The 27,541-nt window shown below is 45.4% G+C and overlaps 1 protein-coding gene across 2 annotated transcripts; it reads left to right on the top strand.

The window, feature by feature from the left end:
- The first annotated feature begins 1,226 nt into the window (after positions 1 to 1,226).
- LOC105418004 (serine/threonine-protein phosphatase 2A regulatory subunit B'' subunit alpha-like) lies at positions 1,227 to 27,153 on the top strand. 2 transcript variants are annotated; one of them, XM_029832255.1, is made up of 3 exons: positions 1,227 to 1,406; positions 11,949 to 12,064; positions 19,064 to 27,153. In XM_029832255.1, the coding sequence occupies exon 3, from the start codon at positions 19,764 to 19,766 to the stop codon at positions 22,488 to 22,490; it is 2,727 nt and encodes a 908-aa protein (XP_029688115.1). In that variant the 5' UTR covers positions 1,227 to 1,406; positions 11,949 to 12,064; positions 19,064 to 19,763; the 3' UTR covers positions 22,491 to 27,153. The 2 variants fall into 2 exon arrangements, with proteins under 2 accessions (XP_029688115.1, XP_011613635.2); XM_011615333.2 differs by lacking the exon at positions 11,949 to 12,064 and having other exon boundaries at positions 1,228 to 1,406.
- Positions 27,154 to 27,541: the final 388 nt, after the last annotated feature.

The raw sequence follows: 27,541 nt of genomic DNA, 5'->3' as shown, positions 1-27,541 counted from the left end.
TAAGATTCCCTCTGATAAATAAGTGGAGCCACCGACGACCTTCATAAAAATGCAAGCTTCGGTGCCGCCATGCTGCAGAGGAGCGCTGGGAGAAAGTTCCATTTCTAATGATTCTACTCAGACTCTGGTATTTTCTACTATGCTGACAGACCAGTGCTATTTCTGCCTACCCTGCTAGTGATCCTTTTTAAAAATTCCATCATGATCCGCAGTCTGTGCAGTGCAGTCGACTGCTTGGTCTCCATAGAAACATAGATTTTTGAGCAGAGGAGTCCTCGGTATGGTTAATCTAAACCTGCTGCCTCATTTTTATGAGTCATAGTTATGAATCTAGGGGTGTCTCTCTCTCTCTTTCACTTTCTCTCTCTCTCTCACACACACACACACACACCACAAACACGCACACATACACACACTACTATGGAGGATACTACACCATGCAGACACCATGTGTTTGCTGCTTATATCATGCATTTAGCAGAACTTCATTATACAGTGGAAGTCTTTCTATAAAGTGGTGCACATCAGTCACATTCTGTAGGGGAAGATAGCAAGATTTCAAGGATTCAATGCCTGTTCACAAAGCCTCTCCTTTCCAAGGGCATCAGGGGAGCAAAACAAATTTTTCCATGACAGGGTTCTTAAGTATCTCCAATCTAGAGCTTTGTCATTGTGGATATATTTAGCAATCAGACAGGGGCCTGATTTCTTCCCTTATTTTGTTCAGGGGGTTATAAGAACATGATGGTGGGACACTCCAGCATCCTCTTATAAGAGCAGATCTCTGATATTTGTTGTCTTTCTGGCATTCAGGGGTTTTAAGATGGCAGGTTTGCATTTAGATCTGCTTCTGGCTTCTGCAGAAACAGGATGGAGCAACAGAGAAGGACCCACATCAATAATTTTATAAATATCTTGCTCCTCAGGAAAGAAAAATTCATCGATCTTTATGAGCGGGCATCGGCTCTCTGCCCACACAATGGTACCAGTAATTCCTTGTCCTAAAAAGTGTCCATCCTTACCTCTTCCCCAATAAATCGTACTGCAATATAGGTCAAAGGAACAATAATAATTAAGAAGATTAAAGTGAAAATGAAGCGTAATATAGACGCCGGTACATTATGTGGATGTTAGCTTGGTGCTCCGCAGGCTGGGAGCCTGACTGTCACTCTCCAGGAGCCCCCGCCCCGCCTCCCTGTTTAACGGGAACTCCCCCTAAGTTCCCCGGTTCTCCTCTCTTTGCTCATTCTCTCCATGAGCTGTCACACTCGCAGACACACGCACACACACGCACTCGCGGGCAGTGGCTGGATGTCGGCGCTGTTCCCTGCTGCTCGATTCGCGGTTTGTGGCGGAGCTCGTCGTGACAGTTTGGCTGGAAGAGGAGTGAGGGAAGGAGAAAAGAGGTAAGGGATGGTGTCGTAATGGCCCTTTTCTCTTCTTCCACTTGGAAAACTTTACCGCGCCTTCGCGTCCTTCTCCTGCGCCTTTTCGGGCCATCGCTCTTTGCGCCACCCGCAGTTTGGTTTTCATCGTTTTATTAAATAAGGGCGTGTTTGGTGTTGGTGGTGGCTCGCGCCGAGCCGTGCGCGCGGAGCCGCTCGCGATCTCTCGCGCAAGAAAGTAAGGGATCCTCCTGTTGTGTCACAGGAAGTTTGGAGTTTGGATCATTGTCGGGTGGAAGCGGGTCCGTCCGTCCGTCCCGGCAGTCAAACATCCACTCAACACGACAGAGATCCACTTATGTGCCTGATATATGTCGGGGCTTTTAAAATCCCACCTAATGTTGAGATTTCCTTGACGCAAACTCGTGCTTGTTGCTGCTGTTTGGATGCTGCGCAGTAAAAATGGAGAGCGCACGAGACTCTTGATATCCATAGACTGTGAGATTTGAAATTCGCTCTGAATAAAGTGTAGCTTTATTCTTAAATCTGCGCGTGTGTGACAAGAAAGGCTGTTTTCATGCATACAACTAGGTAATGCACCTCTTGTTTTAATCTTTATGCATAAATGAAGATGATCAGGGTGTCATTTAATGATTTGTTTGCTTCTGCGTGCGTGTGTAGGTGTGTGTGCGAGCTTGTGCAACTGGGTGGTGATATCCTAACAGATCCTCTGAGCTGGGGGTCAGTCACAGGGTCTCCCCTCTGGAATTCTCCCAGAATAGATGCAACACACAAACACACTTGAGCGACATCTTCAATCAGATTAACATATTTCCTTTTAACAGCGCTCATATTGATCTCCCCTCTTTGATGTCCCGCTTCACAAGGCTGCTGCTGCTTATTAGCACAGAATCGGTTCTATTTCATTGGTCCGTAAATAAAGCGACTTTGAGCAGCCGTGAAGTTGGGCCGGGGGGAGATTCTTACCCTCTTTACCCTCGGTGAAGTCAACGTTTACGCAAGATTCGTCATCAGAGTTCAGCCTCTCCTGAGTGTGTACACGTGTTTGTCATCTTTGGTCCTTTTTTGTGTGATCCTATGGCTCCAGGTATGTGATTGTTTTCATTGTTGAAGAGCTCATTCGTTTTGTCCTCCTCTCATGGCAGTTTTTTCATTGCCAGAGGTGAGCTCTGCCCCCTCCGCTGGGATTGTCCCTCTCCCGGACAGATTGTCTTTCCGTTGTATGGACATTCTTTTTCTGCTACTTATAGATGGTGCAGAGTGACACGCATGAGTCACGCAGGGTTTCGCTAAAAGATCAACAAATGAGAGCTCTCTTGTTGCTCATGCTCATGGATGTGTCAGCCAGATGATAGATGCTTAAAAATGTCAATTGTGTGTGTGTGTGTGTGTGTGTGAGGATTTTGTGTGCTGTAATCTGACCCTCGCCAGCCATACCGAGCCTTGGAAGGCCAGGGACACTTCTGCATGAACTATGGGGAATGTGGAAGTTTGGGGGGGGCGTGTGAATGGGCACGTATTTTCTGGAAAAGGCAATTTTAACATCTTATCAAAAGCGCAGAACTTGCGCCCTATTTCACAGCTTAACTGACCATTTTAAGGTTGTCTTAAGATCGGACTTAATTGCCAGCATTTTTCCTGCGAAGAATGCAAGTTCTGTGTTGCTGCCGTCATTCTTCTGTCCATTTGGGCCAATAAAAAAGCAGCTGACTTTGCACACGCATGCGCAGGAGTTTTAATGTAAGCTCAGACATACTGAGAATGTAAACCCCGCTGTTTCTTTTCTTTGGATTCTATACCAGACTTCCTTTATTTTGATTATTTCTCAACTTTTGAGCACAGATTTGTTGAAGATAGCAAATGAATGAGCTGCTGGCATGAAGGTGATGCATGGGGGCGGGGCTTCATCTTCATAGTGCCATCTCTTGACCTTAAATGAGATAGAACCACGGCAACATTACTCCTTGTGGAGCCGATGAATAATACCTAACCTGCGCTGCAGAGCTAAAGGTTACGTTTGATTTTCCTCCTCTCTGTGGATGTAGTGATACAATTGACTGCTGTAATGGTGTGAAAGCAGCTTTATCTGTCTAAACGTACCCAAGAGTCTCAAGTCACAGGGGAGAAATTAGTAAAGTCATGCTTGAGACAGAGAAAGAGAGAGACGCCACGTGGTTAGCGTTCACCCAACCAGCCTCTCAGATTGTTGCTTTTGCAGCGCAAATTGATGTTTAAGACTGCATCCTGCTTCGTGTTTTCCACAAACCCCTCGCGGTTGTGCGTCTTTTCGCAGATGCGTGTTGTTCCCGGGTGGCATTAATCTCCAGGTCACACACAGGTGCAGAGGGACAGCACAGCCCAGCAACAGCCCAGCAACAGCGTTCCGTCACACGTTACTGGAAACTTGCTCGGCCGTGCAGACACATGTTGGCTGGACTCAGTGTCTAACCTTGAGGATGTCATCAGGGGTTTATCACATTTGGCCAAGTTTGCAACAAAAAGCCCTTGTTGAGGGTGTGCATCGGTGGACGTGACAGTGTCGTTGACAATGTGGCTGTTGTCAAACACTTTCTAACTCCTGCTACTGTATAACTACAGGTGCGGTTAGTTAATATATTTGGGTTTCTTTTAGCATTTGATCTTACAAAAGGATGTTTATGGCAAACTTGAAATCAGCAGGCGGCAATATCTAAACATACAATTAATGTGGGGCTCATTCATGGTAGAAGACAATCGGCTGCGGGTGCCAGTTTTCAGTGGTTTTGTTAATGAGGGAGCACCGATGTTGGAAAAATACCAGGCTCTCTAAAGAAAACAGATGGGACAAATCTGCAACGCCGGCACAGACCTGCAGAATAAAGCACAAGAGCAAAGTTACACAACAGCGGCAGACTAACAGAGGTGTGTTTGGCCTGGAGTCGGCACACACACACCTTGTTGGAACAGAAGGTAAACTCCCCGATGCTGCTGGAAAATGAATAACAGTTCCGTCATTGTGGGATTAAAAGACGTCCCCAAGGAGACGCAAAATTTAGAATTATGTTTCATTTTTGGATTACTGTCATGTGTAATTATGACTCATTCGCATCTGAATTATGTGGGTGTTTTTGTCTGTCTGTGTGACTGTCTGTCTGCTCCGAGTGATTGTGTGTGTTCCGAGGGTGCGGTGTGTGTTTTTGTAATTAAGTCACCATGAAACTGTATGCAGGCTGCTTTAGGACACCTCTCGTTTATGCGCTCTAATTGATTCAGAGGGTGATTTATGTGCCACCCTGCCCAGCGAGGCACACACACACACACACACACACACACACACACACACACACACACACACACACCAAAACCCCTTGAATTACTCATCTGCACTGCACAAGGCACTATTGTATTAAGCATCCTCTTGGCATTTTTTTCTGATTCAGCCATTCATTTCCCAGCAGCGCCCCTGTTTGTGAGTGAGTGTGAGTGTGTGGGTGGTCGTCTCATATTCCACCTTACACCGCAGGCTGCTAAAAATGAAGACGTGACAGGGAAAGTGTGAGCGTGTTTGTGAGGAGTGTGTGTGTGTCTTCGGGGACGGGGCAGGGAGGTGCGTTGCAGCACGTACGTGCTCCACCGAGCTCCTGCCCCTCTGCTCAGAATCAGTGTTTTGCATTTTTCAGCAGTGCTGGGGGCGAACGATCAAAAAGAAAGCGGAGAGGTTCACCTGTTGGTTTACATCCTGTGGTTTGTGGCAAACCGTAGACGTGGTCCATCTCAAGAGGAAAGGCTGGATTAGCATTGACTACCTGACCCATCTGTTTAAATTGAGCTTTACATTGTGAAAAATACGAGTAAAACTCTTGGAGATGACAGAAAACTTGAAAAGGGAGATTAAAGAGACACACAGAAAGGAGTCTGCGTATGAATGGAAGTCAGAAACTGATTCAGAGACCTTCCCGTGCTGTTTGGTGGTTGGGTCCATTGTGGCACGGCTGTGAGCGTGCCGATTGGTCGGCTGGGTCTGAATGTCACCACGTCGCGTTTGGCCTGGAATTTGTGTGTATTTGTGTGCGATGAGGCAATAGCTTTCCTTTGTGGAAGATTGTGCTCTGCCTTGCACACTGGCTCTCTTTGTCACCACACAGCGTGCACACACACACACACACACACACACACACACACACACACACACACACACATACACACTTAAGAATCTGAAGCAGACATTCCTCCACTGTCAGTACATTTGCCAGGAGAAAAAGAGGGAACAAATGAGTGAAATAAAAAGGAAAATCCTAACTAACTGTGGCATTAGTCATGGCACGGAGGCCCCTCTGCCCTGGGTTTGAAGCCAGAAAGGCTGAAAATCATTTTATTTCTGCTTTTTACTCCTCTTTCAACACTTCTCTCTCTTTCTGTTGTGGTCTCTCGCATTGGGAGCAGATGACGCCTGGCTTGCATTAAGTTGTGTTTAATGGCACGTCTGAGTTTACAGACACATGCTTCAGTTGCAAATCCTGAAGGTGTGAATATGTGTAAACAGACCATGTAGGGAGATTTCAATCTGAATTATTGGTGGTTATTTAATCTGATGACTTTGTTTTCTCTGAGTACCAGCTCGCCACCATCCTGATTTTGAGTCTCTGTAAGTAAACACAACATCCAGATTCCAGAATTTGAAAACAAAAGCACAATTTTGCTAATGAGAAACACACCATCTTAAAGCTAATTACCATGCAAATTTCCTTATACACCACAAAAAGCACGTCTGTATGTATGATACGCAACTTCTGACAATCTTTTGAAAGCTTCAAGTATCCGTAAAAATGAGATTTGTGATTATATCAGCATTTAGTTTGAGCGTGTTAATATGATCCATGTTGCAGTAGCTGCAAACCTTTGAATTAAAAAGACTTCACGAACAGATCACCCAGTCTTCAGAGGGTCACATGGCAAATCCAGTCCTCCCCATAAGTGGAAGCTTGTGGCTTGCGGAGGTTTTGGCCTGTACCATTCTGAGTTGTATAACAGACAGACTGACTAAATGATAGAGGAAAAGGTCTGCTTTTTACTGGTCAGTGTGGCCAGACCATCCGTCTCACTGACTACCACAGGAGGAGGAAAACAGCGGGTGGAAGAGCAGGGGAAAAAAAGGTCGCGGGGTCAAAGGCTAGAGAGAATTGAGAAGCGATTTAAGGAGGCTGACAGTAATCCAACAAAAGGGGAAAGTAAAAAAAAAAAGAGATGTGGGCAAATGACTGGATGCAGTGCTGGAAATCTGCAAGAGAATTTTAGACCGGGCTCCTGTTTTTCATGCCAGCCAGCATCTCGGGGCAGGGAGAAGGTTTTACAGCACTGTGAGTACATAAACATGTGAGGTAGGAAGAGGAGGAGGAGGAGGAGGAGCAGTGTCTGTTCACAGAGGGAAAATGACCCCGCTGCACCAGAGCGCCCTCTCTTTGTGTTTGCCCTCTCTCACTTTAATCTAAATCCATTCAAGGGGCTTCATTGGTGAGATAAGATGTGCTCTGACATTGCCAAGGCTTAAGTGCATCCTTCCCACTTTCTGGTTGGACGAGAAGAGGAAGCAGGCTGCTGGTGTGTGAGGGATGACATCCTCTATCTCAGTCATTAAAGCAAGCCAAGGGAGTCGCTCCATTGTTTATACTGGCCCCTTTATTTCCCCGTGTACTCTTGCAGGACACAGTCACAGAAGTTTCCCACACACCGTTGATGTATGGATGCAGAAGGCTGTGGTGGTCCCTAAAAACTTACATGTGTTTGCACACAAGTTTTGCTACACCCATTTTCATATGTGGGGAAGAAGTTTTCTGGAGTGCAGGCTTGAAAACTTTTTTTTTTTGTAAAAAGTTGTCTTGAAGGTTATTTGGCATCCATTGCCGGGGATACAATGTGATTGTACAGTCTTAGTGGAATTTTTGCTCTGCATTTTCTATCTTTTAAGGTTAATTCCAGGACTTTCTATATCCCCTAGTGGTCTTACAGAATAATTGCAGTTGCTAATAAAAATTTTAAAGGCCCTAATTTAGGGAACAGTGAATTACATTGTGGTTCAATATTTCTTAAGTCGTAAATCCACTACAGACTGCAATTAAGAGTACCCGTGAGAAGCAAACTGAATTACAAATAAATGAACATTTTTTTTCTAACCGAGCCAAATGACTCCGGTACCATTACCACACCAGAACAGGTGGAAGGCTGAGTGTTCTGGCATTTACTAAATCACAGTGGAGGTCTGACTGATTCATGGAGCTGTTATGCTGGGTGATTGTTGCTGATGCAGCACACTCCTAACCACAAGACTGCTGGGTTGAGAAAGGCAGAGGGACGTCTGGGTGGACAAAGTAAACAGGCTTAAAGTAAACAGCTCAAGTTGTGCCTGGGCAACACGTGGAACTCAACTCGGGTGGCGTCGCAAGATTCTGGCTGAAGGAGCGAGGAACCATCTGATCTACGAAACACTGATAAACTCTGTAAATTCACAGTCACATGACAAGTTCCAAATTTATACAATTTATATACAGTATTTCAGGTTTTTCTGCAGGTGTCAGTGCTACATGTTTGAAGTTTCCATGGTTACAGACAAAGCTGCTGGCCCCGCTGGGAAATGTGCACATGTAGCAGACAGGCGAGAGCAACTCCGACTGGAATTGTCATGCTGAAACCCTCAATATCCTCCAAACGTTCCTTTTTCCTGATTTCCAGCAGAGATGTTGAGATTTCCGCTAAACCGAGACCTGCCAAACACGTGTTGGACTTGTGTGATTGGTTGTGGGGCTTAGTTTCATGGTAGAGCCTAGGGGTGTCTTGAAACCTTGCCTGTCAGACTCATAAAATCTTCAAGCTGATTCGCAAAGCCGGCTTTTACTGGAAGCATAGAAATTAGCATTTTACTCATTTAGCAGTTTATTTGCTCACGGAAAGCAGTGACATTCACCACTGATGCTTTTACTGACATTGAGGAAATCTGTTTATTAATCTAAACCTGTGTATTAATCTAAACCTGTGTATTAATCTAAACCTGCTTTTCAAAGTACCTTTGGGTGAAGAGGAGCTAGCTCCTGTCTCTCTGCAGGAGGCCTGCAACGTGCATGAAGGCTTCGAGAGACACAATTCAATTGTTCTCAGGAGCAAAGATCTCTCATCTTTCTCCTCTTTCCTCTCATCTCTCCACCTTGGGAATTGTTGCCTTCTATCTTCTGATCTGTGCAGGCACCAGTGACAACACCTCATAACATTCCCTGTGTGTGTGTGTGTGTGTATGTGTGTGTGAGCATGTGTGTGTGTGTGTGTGCGTGTGTGTGTTCCATGCCTTGGAGAACCAAGATGCAATAGTTTGATACCGTTGGCATCCATTTGTCAGCCAAGCGATTCTTCTGCTATGTGTTTGAACTCCACCGATCTACGGATCTATTAAACTTTTCTTTCAGTGCCATTCTAGCCTTTGTCTTGTTGCCAAGGATTCATGACGTGGAGCTGAATTCTTTTGTCTGTCATCAGCCGATGCCACATAGTCTGCTGTTGGCTGCAGAGCATTTAATCTGCCCAGCATTCCAGATGAAGTGAAGCTGTGTTGAACATTTCAATCGTTGTTCTGTGATTAAAAAGCAGTTTTGGAATCAGAAGAACTTTGGAACACACGCACATGTCCGAACTCTCACCGTGTCTCCCTGTAATGTTTCTTTTCTGCATTATTATTCATTGAACACCAAGAATATGAGTTGTTAGGAGTGGAAGTTACACAGCGTCCACCCTGTTTGGGTTGTTTGTCTTAAACAAACAATATATCACTCATTTTTCTATTTGCTTCATAAGATTGGCAACAGTAAAGCGTCACTCATCGTGACTTCAAAACACGACTTATGTTTTCCTGTTATTCCTCCCAGTCAGCTATTCCTGCCCCCCCACACACAACCCACACACACAGTGGGGGGGTGGTGGTGGTTATGCACTGCTAATTGCTGCATATGTGAGTTGAAAGTAATTAGATTTTAAAGATAGTGCCTAAAGTCTCATTGGATGCTCATTTAACATACTTGGATAGAAAACGTGTGTAATTATCATCGTCTAACATTCACGGTTTCGATCCTGATTAGAGACCAAGCCAGGACCAGCTGTCGAATAAGTTGATGTGGCCCCTGTGTGCAATTACGCTGCCATTTTATAGTAACATTGTGATTAAACAGTGATTTAGAAGGTTTATTTGTAGCAACACTGTGTAAAAATCATAGGAACCAAGACAGTCTACTGACGGGCTGTGGGGCTCGTGAGAACCGAAGGGAGACTTTCAGGGTCCATGTCCCTTGGGACACACGGTACTGTTTTTGTTGTTGTTGCTGGATGATAAAGTCACTCCCACAGTTCTGGAGCCAAAATACACAACATGTAAATACACAGGAAAGCATCTGAAACAAAGAAAATACACACACACACACACGGTTATTATGTCATTTAGGTCAACTTTCAGGCAAACCTTTGTACTGGTTCGCGCTCTCTTCTTAAGGTTGCTAGAGGTTAGAGAGGACCCTAAAGGCACCACACAGGTTACCCTGACCAGGATGCAGAGATGAACCTTCTCGCTTCCTTGAATTTACATGGCTGATGCGGGGACGTGCGTCCAGGTCACAAATCCTGCAGCTGATCTACAAACCCATCCCGAGCACGTTCTCTGACATGCAGGGATACAGCAGGATACGGGAGGTGGGGGTTCAGAGGGAGGCTTTGACAGCAAGAGACCTCAAGTGTTCAGGCTGAATCAGAGGAATGCAGGACACTCTACCCCAGGCGTCAGAACATGTATATATATATACAGTATATATACATATACGCACCTCTATAGACGCCAGCTCTGCCCTCCAAGTGCACTCCTTCTATGGCTGAAGTCAGCATATTAATCACACACTGAAGCTCTGACAGACTGCTTTCTCAAAAGTGGTGTTGGAATACGGAGCTCGCTACGTGTCACACCTCTTTGTTTTCGTCCGTCTCAGAGCGCTGTAGTCTGTCATTCAGCATGAAGAGGGGATAATGATGGATGGTGAATTATAAAGGCCAAATAGAAAAGGCTTGACTCTCTTATTATGCTTTCTCTCTCTTCCTGGAATGCAAAGTTTCTGAAAAATGAGTAGCGGCTAAAGTGGAGCTGCACTTGTTCTAATACTTCTCCATTCCAGCTCCCTTTATAGCAAGAACCTCTCTCCTGCTAAACTCCCTAATCCTAAACAGCAAGGTGTCCCTTGGAAGGCAGAGCCTTGAGCAGATGGGAACCTCCTCCCATGACGGATGAGCACTTCCCAAAAGATACAATCCGCAGGCTTAACGTGACGCAAACGTCTGGGGCTTTCTGAATCATAACGAAAATCTCCCAGCTCGAATTTTGGGACTCACTCGTTGCAGGAAGCTGCATTCAAGATGCAGAGGGTGGGGCGGAGATGGTGGCGTGGATCAAAGACTTCAAAGGCCAGGGTCAATTTCATCTGGGCGGGCAGGTGCTGACGGCGGGTGGGAGGAGGGAAGACGCAAGTTAACGCAGTCTTAGCAGCTGCGGCTGATGCCTTGTTTCTTTAAAGCTCCCAACGTGGCTCTTTTCGGCCCAACTTTGCTCATGAACTGGCGTGGGTGGAGGGAATTACAGACCTCTGTTGTGCCAGACTCTGCAGGCGTAGGTGTCACTGGTTGTTTGCATAAATGGAATGAAGATTATCATTGCACACGACGAGCGCTGAAACAGACAATGAAACGTTGTAATTGCAGCCTCAACCTGTGGACATGGCTGGTTTGGGGATTTCTGTGGCTCCGTCAATGCGGCGGGTCAGAAGCTTCATCCTGAGACTGGGAAAGAAAATTTAATGGAAGCCCAACTTCCAACTACATGGCATGATTTTTGGCAAGGTCATGGTTGTGTGTGTGATTTGCAGCCCGAATGGGCAGTGAGCTACTCTAAGGGAAGGCGTGATGTTCCAGGCTTGCAGCCAGTAGAACCATAGTAACAGCGCTGCATTCCCTCTCCGTCTTTGAACTGCTGCTATAATGAGGGAATGTTCTTTTCTGCACCGAACCCTGCGGAGGGTGTGAGTGTGTGTGTAGCACCATGAGTCATAATCTGCCGCAGCCTTTGTCTGTGGAGCCGTGCACTCTGGCCTGTAACCAGGTGTTGTTGTTTTCCTCACTACATTGTACATTTCCATTCTACTCAAGCTGCTGCATGCGGTGCAACTTTAGCAATCTTCTAAGTTTGTTGCCGGATGCTCTGGGAGAGGCCCGATCGAATAAATGGGACTCTGTAAAATGTGCTCACGCTGCTTTTGTTGATTGCACCACAAGACAATATCATCAGTGTGTGTTATCCATTTTCAGCTTAAGGTAGAATACAACAAAGAATCCATCCTTTTCAACAGCAATGTGTGTGTGGAAATGAGGAGGGGATGATGGTTGAGATAAGAGTTTTAAATTAGTGAGTGTCCAACGGTGCTGCACAGGTTACTGCTTCTTTAAATTTGAGGTGAGGCATTTTACAATAAAGTTTTTGTTTGCGTTTCGCAGGTGGACACACCTGGGACATGTCCTCCCCTCTTTCGTTCCATTCTCAGGTCTTCTTGCTTGTTCATGAACCACTGGAGGATACATCGCACAGCCCAGGCCTCTGCTGCCTCAACTCTGTGAGGTTTCTTATCTTACCTGCATATTTGGATGACTTCTGACTTGTCTTCTTACTCCATTGCCTTCAGCACTGCACCTCAGTGGGTTCCAAGTAAACGTGGGCCAATTTGTCAGTCTTTCGTTGCAGACCTCAACCTCATCCTTTCCTTGTGAAGCTTTATTTCCTCTATCATTTTTTTTGCAGCCACTCCTGCCTGACTGTGTTTCTTATTGTCCCTGCACTGTTTTTCCTGCTGCCTCTGCCCTCTGTTTGATTTCCTGCTTTCAAATCAGGCTTGAGCTTCATCTCCTTTTTTGGAAGATGCAGGGAGAACTTTGTTTCATTTTGGCCCATTTATTTTTTTCTTCCTCCAAAACACATAAATGGTGCCTTCCTTTGCAGTAACTAACATGCAATTTGCTGAGTCCTTCCGCCTTGTTAACCCTTGTGGCTGCCCTCGGCTCTGGGACGCTTTAGAAGTGGGGAAAATGGAACAACCACCAGTGAATAATTTGTTACAATATTAAATTTGTTTCCTGTCTGTTTGATGACAAATTGAAGTGCAGCGCTACACAGGAATTTACATAAGTATCAGATCCGTTTGGCTCAGTATTAGCAAGCATCTGTTTAGCAGAGCCGTTTCTCCTCAGGAAGGTCCAGACCCGAGCACTGGCCTCATGGCGTCAAAAAAAAACCCACATCCCAGACGCAGCCTGAGGAGCAGCAGGCATGAGCGCACTGAGGGTTTGTGGGTAGTGGGACCCTGGGGTGTGTTGATGTCTTAAACAGACGAAAGACAGAGGGGACGGAACAGGACATTTACATATTGTGATGATGGATGATATTTCTATTTCTTCTGGGAGGGACTTTTTTTCCTCTTTGCACTGCTGCTGTCATCAAAATGCTTTTAGCAAGAACAAAATTTCAGTCAAGGAGGCGCTTTTTTTTCAGGTGCTGGGCTCCGCTGACACTGACCCAGGAGCTCCATCTCTGTAAATCAAGCTAGGTGACACCCTCAGAGACAGCAAGAACCACAAACATGTGCGTAGACAAAAAGGCAGCCGGACGTATGACTGACCGGGGTCGTGAACGCAGCTCCCAGAATAGACTCCAAACACTGGGCAAGAAAATATCCCAGAGAGGCAAGACTGTGTATGTGTGTGTGTGTGTGTGTGGGATGGGGGGGGGGCAGAAACAGAGGCAGATTCGTGTGTGTTTCTATTTGTGTCTTTTTAAGTATTTTGTTTGTAGAAAGAGTTGATCCAATAAATAACTTTATTGCAAAAGCACCCAGAAAGGTTGCATCCATTAAATCTGTAAAATGCTGTGACTTTACTGTGGTTTTTAACACAGTTGCCTTTTTCAGAGCCACATGCAAATGAAGGAGGAGAGGAGAGCAAAGGCGGGGGGCTTTTTAATGTTCTGGTTTGTATGACAGATTAGAAATGCCTCACCAGACTGCTGTCCTTGCACTGACCTGGAAATCTGCTCACAACACTCCAACACCGGCGTCATTTCTTTTTTTAAGGGTATTTATCGGAGTGCTCATTATCATTAAGAATCTGGGATCCATTAAAATCTAGTCTGTTTCCATCCACTCTGTTCAAACAGGCATTGAAGGATGGTCCTCCACAGGAGAAATAGTGCATTTATGAATCCGGTTCCCCCCCTCAAACCGAGTGTATTTGCATTTTGGTTTCCAGCAAAGGGATAAAACCCACAATGGCTTACACGGCCGTGTATAAATAACCTCAGTGTAAGAGGAATATAATGAGAAGCAGACCCTGAGTTAGGGTCCACGCATAGGTAATATAATAATAGTGAGGCTGGCCGAGATCGGCAGCATGCATCATGGAAACACTGATGAGAGGTTTTGGTCGGTGGTTGGTCAGCAGAAATGAGGTGCGTGAGGTGTTTGGGAACATTCTAAGCGGCGAGCCCAGTGTTCAGGTTGAGCTGAGCCACACGCGTAGCAAACGGAAAATAGTGCAAAACGGAGACAGAAGACGAGCGTGTCATCCCTGTTGGGATCAGTCCCACATTAAACACTGAAACAGAAGCCGTTGCATCAGCTGGCATTTTTTCCCTGCTATATTATAAAACACACTCGGGCTGCAGAAACGATAAGATGCACCGCGGCGTCCAGATTTAGATGTGGTCAGATGCACATGGCGGCAAGATGAGGGAGGCGTGAGTCAGTGGTGGGCTCGGAGTACGATGACGATGGGCCGTGGCGACAGGGGTTTGTGGTTAGAAACCCTAATCTGCTCCTCATATGACCCCTCTGATCGACAGGCACAGCAGTACACACACACACACACACACACACACACACACATGCACATATAGCTCTCTGAATAGTAGATCTTATAAAGCTGGATATACAGTCTGCTTATTTTCAACTTTTTTCCATTTATTCCACTTTTGTCGCAGTGGTGAAAAAGCACTTTGGATTTCAAATTTCTCGATGGCAGCAGTTTAGGACTAATCGCAGAAAAATTGCAGAAACAGCTTTATCTCCCTCCTGTGGCCGGCTAAGGAATAAATCATAAACCCCAGCATGATCACAACTCCAAGTATGTGAAATAAACTGCTCTATTACCTGGCCCATGCTAATATTGACAGCATGTTAGAGATGGAGGTGGGACATGTGGTCCACTCAGACCTGATTACAACTTTTAACTTTCTCATTTCTAAGAGGTGGAAGAACAACATTTCCAAGTTTAAGGTGTGTAATTGGTTTGCTCATGTCGGCTGGTTTGGTCTGAGTTGCGGGTTCTTACGTAGGTAACCACTTTTATCCGTGAATTCAGGTCACCGTATTTTCGTCCCACACTCACACTCGTGTGTGTTTGACGATCTGATGTCATGTCTGTGTCTTTACCAGCCAGCAGCTAAAAGCATGACATCATATAAAGATGTTGTTTAAATTAGCAGCAGTGCTGGGGCACGTGAATCAGTGTGTGTGGGGGGGTGACATGTGGGCATTTTTTAAGGTTTAGCTAGCTGCATCTTTTTTCCCCACTCATTTATGTGTCTTCTGCTGCATAACAACAAGGTCTTTGTTTGCTAGCCTTTTAAGGCCAACCAGGAAACATTAGCGATAAGAGAAGATGTGAGTCACTGTTTTTCCTCGGTGGGGTTGGGGGGGGTGGGGGGGGAATACATCCTCTCTTCTGGCCTCAACACCTTCCCTAATGAGAGGTGCTGTATATTGTCTCTGTGCAAACGCGTGTCTATGTGGCGTTAAGGTCTGGCTCCTAATGAGGTGCTGAGCCATTCGCACGGCCCACTCTCGCAGAGATTGGAAGAGCAACTCAGGGTGGGGTGGGGGACAGCTGGTGTGGCTCTGCTGGAGGTGTAAAACTGCAGAGGAGCAATTTAGGTACCCTGGCCTGCAAAGTAGATCCATTTGAGAGGAAACAAGGAAGGAAATCAGGAGCAGTAGCTAGAGGAGGAAAAAACAAAAAATTGATTCCAACGCTGCGGTGGTGTTTGATAGCACCAGCTCAGATTAGGTTACACCAACCGGACGGAGCTAGTCAGCTGGAGCCAAACAGCTGATGGAGATTATGGTGCATTGTTGAAGCGGCCGATGACAGCCAGGAGGCACAAATACTGATCAGCAGACGCGTGGCTGAGACTCATTTACCCTCCTTTAGTGTGTCATTTATTCAGCCGGTGTGTGATGATTTCATGCTGATTAATCCCATTCCTAAATGTTGTAAATGAAACCACTTTAAATGGTAGGAAGTCTTCTCATCATAGTGATGATTCTTAAAATCAGATGTTTGTTTTTTCCTGCCTGGCAGACCAGAATAATGGAGAGCAGATGAATCACTTTCTTTCTTAACAATAAGACGAATGCCAAATAGAAATTAACCAAATTCTTTCCAACATAAATGAACCTGCTCTTGTCTCCCTTTTATATTTGCCCTGCCTGTTCAGTGTTTACATTAAAAATGCCTTTACAGTTCAGTCCCGCTCAGCCCGACATGCTGTTCTGACCCATAAAAACCGAGGCTAACAGCCCCGGCTCTTTAAAGCCCGCAGATGCGGCTTCATTATTAACAGCTGTGTGTGTGTATGCATGCAAGTGTGTGTTAATTTTGCAGTACAACCCACAATCACTGCCAGACGTGCACTCGCGCTTTTTCAAATCCAGTTTTCCAGTCTTGATAACAACCACATGTTCGTGTCGTCCTGAAAATCTGCAGGTACGTGCACGGCATTTAATGCGAGCGCTTCTCAGCTGCCGTCTTCATCTAAAGTTCATCCTCAAAACCAACTTTTAATACCTAAATTGCATGTGTTGCTCTCCTCTGATCCTCCTCCAGCTGATGTCTTGGCTCAGACGTTTGTCTCACAGCTCATTGTGGAACCTGGCTGACTGTTACCGACGGTGATGGCCTGTGTGTCTGGAACAGGCAAAGGAAACCTTCAGACTGGTTTTACTTCAGTTTTTACTAAACTATCTCTATTGAGCCTGTGCGGAGTGTTTTTAACTAAAGACTAAGATTGTTCAGGATAATCCAGATGCCAGCCAAGGCTTATTTCTGCCACTTTGCGCTCCGTTGGGTCCCAGCTGACAAAGACAGCGGAGACTTCCCAGACCTGTCAGTGTGTTAATCTCCAAAAAGCTTAGCGCGAGATTCTTTTCAAGAAGAGATGAGTGTGTCTTTTTAGTGTACTTGGAACACTTCAGAAGTCAACGTAAATCATTTATGGATGAAGCATGAAGAAAAGTGGGTCAGCACCTTGGTTCCATGCTGGACACTCACATGGATCAGAGTCAGAGGAGGAGAAAGAGAGAAAAGGTTCTGATGGATTTCAGTTGGCCTTGGAAATGTTTATTGTTCAGGAGTAAAACTATTCTAGATCCACGCATGCTTGCTGATGTGAGCATTTTTGAGATTTATGGGCTATTCTGTGTTGTCTCCTCTTGGCTTTACCTCCCTGCTCTGATGCCTATTTGACCTTTGACCAGATATGACGATCAAAATCAACTGTTATAATGGCTGAAACCTTCTGACTTTTTGTGAAGGTCGCCAACGACAGCCAAGCAGTGGCACCTCAGATAGTTTGGGATAGCATCCTGGTAACATGACTCCACAGTTATACATTGTTTTATGCTTGTTTATTAGCTCTCCCCTAACGTTAATGAACAAAAATATCTTGAAGGTTTCAATTATTTATGGCTAAAATGCTCCAGCACGTTTTGTGTTTGTCTTCGAATTCATTTCTTTTTGAGCATGGTTGTGTTTCTCCAAGAGCAACAATGGATACAATCCAATAATCTCCCTTTTGTAGCTGCAGCAGAAGTCTCTATTGGTTCGGTTCAGGATGTTCAAAGGCCTGTTTTTCTCCCCACCAACCGTGGAGTTGTGCGTTAATGCTGTGTGTGTTTGTGTGTCTGTGTGGGGTGTGCTTTGACATGGCTTGTGCAAACCTGTTCTCTCCTCTTCAAGGCATATTTGGGGTTCCTTATTTTTGGGCCATCAGATCATAAGGACCCATTTCCCCTTGGAGGCCCCTCTGACCCCTTTCAGTCTGCACAGTCTCACACACACGCTTGCACAAGAACACACACACACACATATACACAACCACATTCTCCAAGAGTCTTTGAGTGGCTCCTATTGGGGGTTGTGACGAGTGTCCCGCAGTGATTGAGTGCTTCCTGGTGAAGGTTGAGGAAAGACTTGGTCACATGCAGGAGAGACCAGAAGGAGGGAACACTTCACTACAAATACATCAGGATGGACTTTCAAAACTGCAGAGATGGAACCGTCACAACAGCAAGTTAGCATGTTTTTAGGAAGTCAAGCAGGCAGATTAGCATTTTCCTCACAGGCGTGCGGTCGCTGCTGACTCATATTGTCTGTGATTAGTCAGTAAGCTGTGCAGCCATTCCAGTTTAGGTGTATGCCTGTGAGGATCAGCCTGGGAGAGTGTGTGTGGGTGTGCCAGCGTGCATACATCTATGTGCATGTTTGTCGTCCTGTTCGTTTTCATCACAGTTTCGATCTGAGGAGCAGGCGGCCAGGAAAGATCATTTCCTGCTCCGAAGACTGATTCAGCAGCATCCAGCTGTTGTTGTCAGTGTCTAGGCTGGCCGCCTGCTTTTTCCATACATCTTAATCATTGTTTGTCCAGGTGCCATATCCTCCGATCCCACCCCCATCTCCCATGATTCCCATGAGAACCAGCCTCAGATCAGAGATGTCTGGGCTCCTGTTCTATGTTGTATTGACCTTTTGATGTTGTTCTTTCTTCATGTGGTTATTCGGGTATCGACTTGCTGTCCAGCTCCTTATTGAAGGATCTATTCTTGCTTTCTCTGTAAATGTGGAAGGTACTCGAGGTCTCACCACAGGTTAGGTACATTTGTATTTAGTTCCTGTTCCTAAAGGCTCTAAGGAAATAATGGCAGCTGTGAGGATGATGGGAAAACAAACACGAGAGGAATAATTTAGGAGTGAAACTGATGGTATGGATGCCCTTCTGATGCAGAAGCTTATGTTTTTTCTTCTTTAAGTTTGATGTTTGGCAGCATAATTGCAGTTTTCATTAATAGTAACTAAAGTCTTCTTGACTTATTTACTTTATTATTGTTATTAATTATATATAATTATTACTTATTTATTTATGAGCTCCTCAAAGGTGCTTTATCTCCATCCAGAAGCAGGAACGGAGCTATTTGTTACGCATCATGGAACATTTGAGTTTTTCCAACTTTTTTTCATTACTTTTGTTGTATTTGGCAGCATGTCTCCACTTGTTCCCTTCAATCTTTTGATTTTTTTTTTTTCTCCAACACAGTTTATTATATTAAAAACAAAACCGTGAAATGTATAAAGGAGTAATTCAGAATGAAGTCAGAGCCACAGGTGGTTGATCCTTCTGACACACCTCATCTCACAGAACCTGAATGCAGTTTCGTAATGATCTTAATGATGTACTTTCTCTTTTTCGTTCCCTCTCACCCCCCCACCCCCGCCCCCTTCTCTACCTGCAGGTGGTGTACTCCTGTCAAAAACACACACTTCCACCGACACATGGATGACAGCGGGAGGCAGACGGGACGCGGGAAAGCGCAGAGCTGATACTGACACGCACAGCAATCAGCCATCTGTGGTCAGACTCCCGCAGCTCTGCAGCTGCGCTCTTCAGCTCCATCAGAGCACCAGCGCAGAGTGAGAGGGGATCTTTGTAGCTGCGTGGGGACGATCCTCGGCCAGGGAAATGCGAAGGCCTTGCCCGGCTCGGATTAGGCCCCTGGGGCTTCTTCTCTTGAGGACTGGCTGATACCCCAGCTGGATCTTCTGCTGACGCTTTCCTCTGTGACTGTCATTAGCTGCTAATGAGCTGCTGCTAGACAGGAAACGGACACGGTGCCTGTGGAGAGACAAGGAACCTCACAGCTGTTATTAAGAGGCCCCAAGTTCTCGAGGAAGGAATTTTTTACTTCCAAAGGAGAGGAACACTTGTTACATTTTTACTTGCTAATGATGAAATAATCTAGATTTCCGGACATTTATTTATAGATTTCAATTTTATAGATTTTATAAATTTTTCTTTGGTGTTTTTGAAAGTGTCCCTATGGAGTGAAGACAATCCATTTTTGTGAGGCACTTAGGGTTTTCTCGTTTTTTCCCTTTCTTTTTGCATTTTCACATTATTTTAATTTTCTTATGCCCTGAAGGATACTCATCGTCATGGCAGCAGCCTATCGTGTGGTTGTGAGCAGTGTGAGCTGCTATAACAGCGTGGTTGTAGACCGACGTACTCACTTCCATTCTGTGCATTACTGCTCAGGTCCGTGTGGGGCACTATCCCAGGGAATTGACTGCACCGTCGCTCACCGTGGCACGTGCTCCGAGCTCCTCAATGTGCCTGATTCAGCATACATTGACTCAAACAGTTCACCCTCCAACAATATTATCACTCAACAACTTTCCAACCATGGTAAAAATACCCTTAACATAGTTACCAGCTATAATGGCGGCTTGGAGCGGGCAAGCAGCAATGGCAGCTTATCTCTAGGCGAGGACAGCCCTACATGGCGTGGTAAAAAGAATCCTGTCATTGGAGGATCATTAAGTAACCTGAGTTCTTCAGGAAGTCTCAAGGATATTACCGAAGAAGCCATCAACTTGGCGAGTGGTAAGCTGAAAGAGTTTTCCTTTGACAAACTTCGACACTCTTCCTCAAGCCATGTCACATTACGTAAAGGTCGCAAAGTCCGTCCCGACTCTTTTACCCGTCGCTCTGCTGATCTAGAGATTATTTACGGCCACTTCAGCCCCCATAACGCAACAAACGGAACTACAAATGGCAATACACATGATATGGGTATTCCAAATGATGAGAACCTGCCCCCTTATGTGCCAGGGAGAGGAACAATCCTAGAGGAGATTAAGTTAAAGGGCAGTACAGGCAACTTGTCAACCAGCAAATTAAGTAGTGGTTCAAACAGCAGCCTAACAAGTATTGGGTCTTTGGATCAAAGTTTGAATGCAGTGGCCTCACTTTACCTCAACACCCTTGGAGAGGAAAACCTGATTTCCCGTTTACTTGAGAAGACACGGGCAGAGGCTGGCCCTGGGGGAACAGGGGGAGAGGACATCCGAGCCTGTCTCGATATTCTACTTAAATGTTCAGAAGATTTAAAGAAATGCACTGACATCATCAAGCAATGCATAAGACAGAAGGCTGGTGGAGAGTCACAGGAAGGAGGAGCCAGTCCCGACAGCATCTATAGGGCAGTAATGACTCGACTTAGTTCCTATTTAAAGAGACTACCTCTGGAGCTGGAGGGCATTGGGAGTTTGGGGAGCATGGTCCAAGGTGCACCTGGGAGTGGACACAATGATCTTGCGGAGCTTGTCAACACTCTGCATTCAATCCAGCAGGGGCCTTACTCTCCGATTTTTGGAAATGAGCAGCCCCCACGCTATGAGGATGTGGTACAGTCACCCCCTCTTCCAAAAACTGTTCCCATGCCATCCTTTACTTTTTCCAAATCAGATTCCATCCATAGTAATCCACCCCAATGTTTGCCAGCCAGAACCACTCCACTTACCAATGGACTGCAACATTCACCACCTTCCACTCAACACAATCTCTCCCCCCCAAGTGTTCCATCCCCCAGATCCTCTCCCACACAGTCTACATCCCCTTTCTGCACTTTCCCTACACCACCATATGCACAAACCCCTCCAGCATCACCAATGGAGGCACTATATATTGAAGAGGAGGAAGCCGACGTAGACAAGACATCAGATCAAATCTCAAAGCAGATATACAGCCCCACTAAAGTAACTATCAACCAGAACAAAGGTGGGGCAATACTGGGCCAGCCTATAAATCTATCTCATCCACACACATTCAATAACTCTTTAAATTTGCCAGCCCACAGTGGGTACAACCCCTCTTGGTCTTCCTCTGACACAAAAACACTTCTGGCACCTAAAGTTGCCTCACATAGGAATGATGACATTGACAAGCTGCTTATGGACTTGGAAAACCTCTCTCAGAGCATGAGCCACCCTAGGACTATTGAGCCTCCTCTTCCAGCCAAAACCAGGAAAAGAGAAGGAAGCCTTCAGAGAATTACTCCCAATGAGGCTGCAAATCAGGTCATCAATCAGCCAAAACTGTCCCAAGTTCAGAAGCCAGATAGTCACCCAGTCATGAACGGCCCAACTTCCAGGGGTCACATGCAGAGTCCCGCCCCTCCAAAGAACAGTGAAGTTCCCATGGTGGGAGAGGAAGAGGATGGAGCGCTGTTGTTGAGGATCCTGGAAAGCATTGAGAGCTTTGCTCAGGAGTTGGTGGATTCTGGGGCAGGAAGCACAGGGAGTGCTGAGAGGAGCAGTGGAAAAGAGCGGGAGGTGATGAGGCTCTTACAGGATACTCTTGCCACCACTGGTAGAGTTGAATCCTCTCTGGAAAGCCCAAATTCTCCAGCTCCTGCCACTACACCCATTGTTGCCCCAGCAATACCACCAAAAAAATCCCAAGCAAATACCACAGCCGTTTTTTCTACATCTGCACCCAAAACTGCCGCACCGGAAACTGTGTGCAATCCTTCTTCTGAACTCGCACCAGATGTTGCCCCTGAACCTCTGCCTTTACCTGAATTTAGACCAGAACCTACAGAGGAACCTACACCAGAAGCTATGGATATACCTACACAGTCCTCCACAAGTGATGCCGCCCTGGAATCTCACTTCCCCTCTGGAACAGCTGTACTGGAATGCTTGCATCCTTCCACCCATTTGGCTGAACCAAAATCTGTGGCGGCACCCGAAGCTCCAGATCCTGTTGCCGTCCCAATTGTAGAGGCAATAATGGACTCTGCTGCCCTCGAGTCTGGTTCAACTCTCCTCATTCAGCAGACACCAGAGGTGATCAGAGTAAGTCAAAAGCACACAATATAAAAAGAACTCATAAAATTCACATTTTTGTGCTATCTAGCTTTCATTTTTCTCCTTGTCCACTTAGCAATTAGCAAAAATCGTGTTCAATTGAGAATTCTAGGCAGAGATGAATAGCAGTGATCAAAATCCTGATACAGTTGTCACCCTAGCTCTGAATACATGTGTGTGCATGCACTCACTTACGCCCAGGGGATTGTTTAAAAGTAATTTAGTGCGGCAGATGTATTTTGTTTTGAAAACTCAAATGCAGGGTCACCTCGGGCCTTCCTAACCTAGGTGTTCAGTAGAGTTGGGAAATTACACGACAGACAAAACCCACACAGTTTTGAGTCACTGCTGCTGATTTCTCTTCCTGCACTAGTCCTTTTTAAACTAATCTAAATGTGCATCTCTCCTCATCAGCCTGCCATTGTTTTTTAGCCATATTTACTGATTTAAGCTCTGGTAAAGTGCCTTGGGGATTGTTAGGACACTTTTTTATGAGGTTACCATGGAAGCTGCAACAGTCAGAATAGCCAGTACTGAATCATGATCGCATTATGATTCGGTTTTCTGGTTCCCTGCCTCCATATTTCCTCTTATTGCTGCTAGCTATTCAGGTTTTCTTTTTTTTATGTTTTGCCTTCGCTCCTCTTTGTTTTTCCTCTCGGTGTCCTTCTTTCGCCTGCGTTCTAAGGGTCAGTCTGCTTTGACAGCTTCTCCTCCTGTCCTGCCATTGGCTGTCCTGTTATTTTGGGAGCGGTGAAAAACAGTTGTTGCTGTGTGTGGAGCAGCGCAACCCAGCAAGAGTTGCTGATTGGTGCCCAGCAGGAGGGGGTTTCAGGGTGGGACCCAGTGGGGCAAGATGTAGTGGGATCTTTTGGCTTACTAATGGGTTCGCTGCCCTCCACTGCACCTCACCCCTGGCTGAGTGAAGTGTGAGGACAGACTAAATTTGTACACCTCTCTGTACTATGGCATCCCGCTAACAGACTCACTGTCGCCACGGTGTAAAAGGACCTGTATGCTGGGGGTGTTCTGCGTGCAATCTCAACAAGATGTTTGTGTTTGTGTGCATTTCTGCGCATTTGCATATATGCATGCAGCATATTCATGTACCTGTGTAGGTTTCTGCACAAATCTTCTGTAGGAAATGTTGCTTAATTTGAAGTTTATCTGTGCCTGTTCATTTGTTGGGCCAAAGCAAAGGCAACCCAGTTACTGTGGGTCACATCTGAGGTCTGGAATACTTTCCTGACACCCTACACGCGCTGGCACCCTGAGGACTATACTAATATTCCTCACCCCCAACCTTGTCTCTGCCTAGGGTGCACATTAAAGTGCCAATCAGACTATAAACAAGACAAGCCCCCCTCGCACACATGTGAAAATACCCCCGCACACAACCACTTACACTGGAGAGATTTGTGGCTGTGTTTCCTTTGGCACTGGCTCGGCTTTGATGGGAAGCTGTGCTAAGCCCTGTGGGACATCGTGCGATAGCATCTTTATCTGTGTCTGTATGTGGACACATGTTTATTGTTCACTCTGCTGCTGACAGACTAATACAGGGTTTTCTGCACCCGTCAGAACAGACCCATTAATCTCCATGGAGACAAGGAAGCCGGTGAAAATAAACCTGAGGATTGGTCAAACTCAATGGCGAGATGCTGCCACAGTGATGCTGCACTAAGATGCAGCTAAATTAGCTGGTGGATCCTCAGCTCACCACCCTTTGCTCTGCGCGCTCTCCTAATCCCCAAAAATGGCCCTTGACCCTTGGCTGCCTATTGTTGTCAACGTGATGAATGCCAGTAGCCATTCTACAAATTGAATCAATGTTTGCTTGTGTCAGTAAAGATCGTTTTCCCTATTTCTGGACCTAATTGCTAACTGGCACATTCTTTGCTGAAAAAAGTGCCAAAATTGGCAGTTTCCTTTGGTGAATGCAAATTGCTGGGAAAATGTACTCTTCCAACCACTTCAATTTGCACGTGGTTAAGTGGCAACCAGTTCAGGCTGGAAACATGAAAAATGTACCTGCAGTATTCCCACAGAGCTCCTATAAGAGTAAAGTTTCTGTTGACTTGTTAGTGTAACTGTCCTCTCAGCTGAGGAGTCCGGTCTGATTTTCCGGCCCAAGAGTGAAGAAAGGAACCGCCGACCCTTCAGATCAGCTGTGTTTGGCACAGGGAGCCTTGATAATAGAGTAGAGGAGGCAATAAGGAGAAAAGCCTGGAGATGGAAAAGGAAATAACAAGCAAACAGGGAAGCCAACTGAATGACTGTGTGACAGCACAGGGGAGACTTTTTTCACTTGCAGAAGATGTGAAGAAAAGAGGAATTCCTGCTGCACTGCGGGTTTGTTGACTCTGGCACAGGATGACATCATTCCTCTTTTGCTTCCACAGGAAATAAGGTCACAGTGGGAACTTTGGCAGAAAAGGAAAATACACTTGTTTCAACCCAACAGCTCGAAAAGGCAGATGAATGCAGCCATTTATACGGTCCCACGTTCGTACACACAATGCCCTTCTGGGCCCGTTGCTATGTGTTAAAGGGTTTTTCCAAAACAGCTTGTACTCTCCAAGGTTAGCCGGAGAATATTCCACACACGCCTTGTTGATAGGCGTGAAGCGCAGAGAGCTGGGAGGCTCCGAACTGTACACGACTGGATCAGAAGAGAATTTCTCAAGCACACGCTGAACGTTTAATCAAGTGACGTCATGTTTCACCACTCGGAGGCCAGATACGACGGCGTCCAACTGCTGCTGTCAGCCATAGGCCCGCCCCACTGAATCCACACGCACACACACGGCCACGTCGCCATGCGAAAAGTTCAGTCCGAGTTGTTGCTGCGTAACTCTTTGAACCTCCTCCGGCGACACCATGGAAACCACCACAACATGTTTGTAAGCAGTGTGTAGCTTTTGGGATTCCCCCCCCCGCAATCAGATTGGAAGCGTACAGGTTTATTTTAGAATACTGTCAGTGTTGATGTGGGTGTGTCTGACTGTGTGTCCAGCGCTCCCGAAGCCCCCAACCCTGCCCTCTCTCTCACCCCCCACATCCTCAGCTTCTCTGCTCATCTCCACACTGTTACTATGAGCTCTCTATAAAATTGTAATACTTAAACTAGAATTTATAGCAGAGTGCACTTAAATAAATAAATAAAACTATGTGCTTTTATATTTACTTTAAATACCCACAATGCAGTGCAAAATTAGGTGAATACATAGATATACTTAAAACAATCACTGGATTCTTCAAATTCTATTTCAAATGGAAATGCTTCTTAAATTAGTGCTGATTTGATGCAATACATATTTTATTGTTGTCACAAGGGAACAAAGGATATATTTTGACATCTTTTGTTATCTGCTGTCGCTGCAGACTGGTCAGTATTTGCAGAATTGAAGTGTTCTGAGGAGTAGGAAGCTACTGCCCTCTAGTGACAGCTGGACTACAGGTCAGCCCGGACGTAACCTCATTTCTCAAATCTACAGCGCCATCTACCGGATGAACGGTGCTTCTGTTTTTCAGTCATTTTCACTTGAAGATTTGGTTTCCTAATGTGGATAATGACTGAGCCTATTTTATTGACTGTATTCAGTTAAAATTAAGTTAACTGGAGATGCATTTCTGCCACCTTATCCTTCATCCTGCCTGTTTTTTTGAATCTTGACTGCTTTCAAGTCTTAAGACAACCATGTAATGTAAAATCCGTAACGATAGCCACATGTATGTAAAGGTCTACAAGGTAAAGAAGTCAATAATATGATTATTATTAAATGTTAGCAGCTGATTTGCAGCTCTTCCTGCAGATAATGTTTAGTGAACCTTCCATCTAATCCACGTTGCTTTAGAATTTCTGCTCCATTTTGTTCGATTTCTTTCCCCATTCCTTTATATCATAAACAAGACTTAATTTACAACCTCGTTTTTCTGTCTCTTGATCAAAAAGAGCAACTGGAACTATTGTCCTAAACAGAGAGACATGCAAACACGTGCAAAATGACAGTCGTGTTAATTAGTCAGCCTTTGAGTTGCTGGTGGGCACATTTTCTTTTGTGCCACTTGCTCAGGTTTCCAGTGTTTATGCTGTGCAAGGTTAGCAGCTGTCAGCCTTCACCTCGGGCCGACACTATGCAGGGAGAGACCATTTAGATTGATGTGTTTAAGTAGTCGATCATTCCAAATCTTTTTTATCACTGATCTTTGAAATTAGGGTGTGTTTTGTGCATGTTGATATGCACGTGCCTCCTTCTCCATGAGCGGAAGCGTGAATAAAGCCATGGGAGCTGCATTTCCTGCTGCTGGCGCGATAACCCTGGGAAGTCTGCAGCTACTACTCAATCCAGGGAAAGGGTTGTAGCCATGGAGATGGCATTTGGCAGGCAGAGTCTGAAGCGTGTGTACCGGATAGGAGGGAGGGTCGCCTGTTTTAACTTCAGTTTCACTGCTCTGTAGTCAACCTATCAGTGCAGAAAATTAGTTTTATCCCTCATAAGTCCTGGCTTGTTTGTCAATAAATGCAAAATTAAAATGTTAATTTACTGAGTGCATTGCACCAAAGCAGGGAAGTTTATGACTTGATTCCATGACAGCCATTTCACACCAAAAGGCAAGTAGCAGTCAACATATGGAGGGATTTTATTTATTTATTTGAACTGTGGGAGGAAATGAAATAAAAAAAATGATGAGGAGAACAAAAACACTGCAATGCCTGGAACATACATGAATCACAGCTGTTAAAAATGACAAATATCGGTATTTCAGCCGTCAATCTCCAGTAGATTGATGGTAAAGGTACCGTAACAGTTCTGCCAATCTGGTTCCGTGACTGAAATTTCCATCTCAAAGCCTGTGTGATTGCATACGTGTATGTGAGTGTGTGTGTGTGTGTGTGTTTGTTGGGGAGGAGCGCCTTCGAGTGAAGTCTGCACAGAGCTTGGAGCAGAAATAAACCTGAAACAGGTTGTTATATTTAAACAGATACATTTACAAGTCAGCAGAAAGACACGTTTGCTTCAGCAGACATGTGCGTGTGTGTTTAGGAAGTCGTATTGTTC

This window comes from Takifugu rubripes, chromosome 2 (assembly GCF_901000725.2).
Source record: "Takifugu rubripes chromosome 2, fTakRub1.2, whole genome shotgun sequence".
NCBI classification, from domain to species: Eukaryota; Metazoa; Chordata; class Actinopteri; order Tetraodontiformes; family Tetraodontidae; genus Takifugu; species Takifugu rubripes.
The sequence above is the reverse complement of the archived record's forward strand: the minus strand, read 5'-3'. Positions and strand labels throughout refer to the sequence as shown.

Coding starts and splice junctions, on each gene's coding strand:
- LOC105418004 (XM_029832255.1), top strand. CDS start 19,764: ATGGCAGCAGCCTATCGTGTGGTTGTGAGCAGTGTGAGCTGCTATAAC.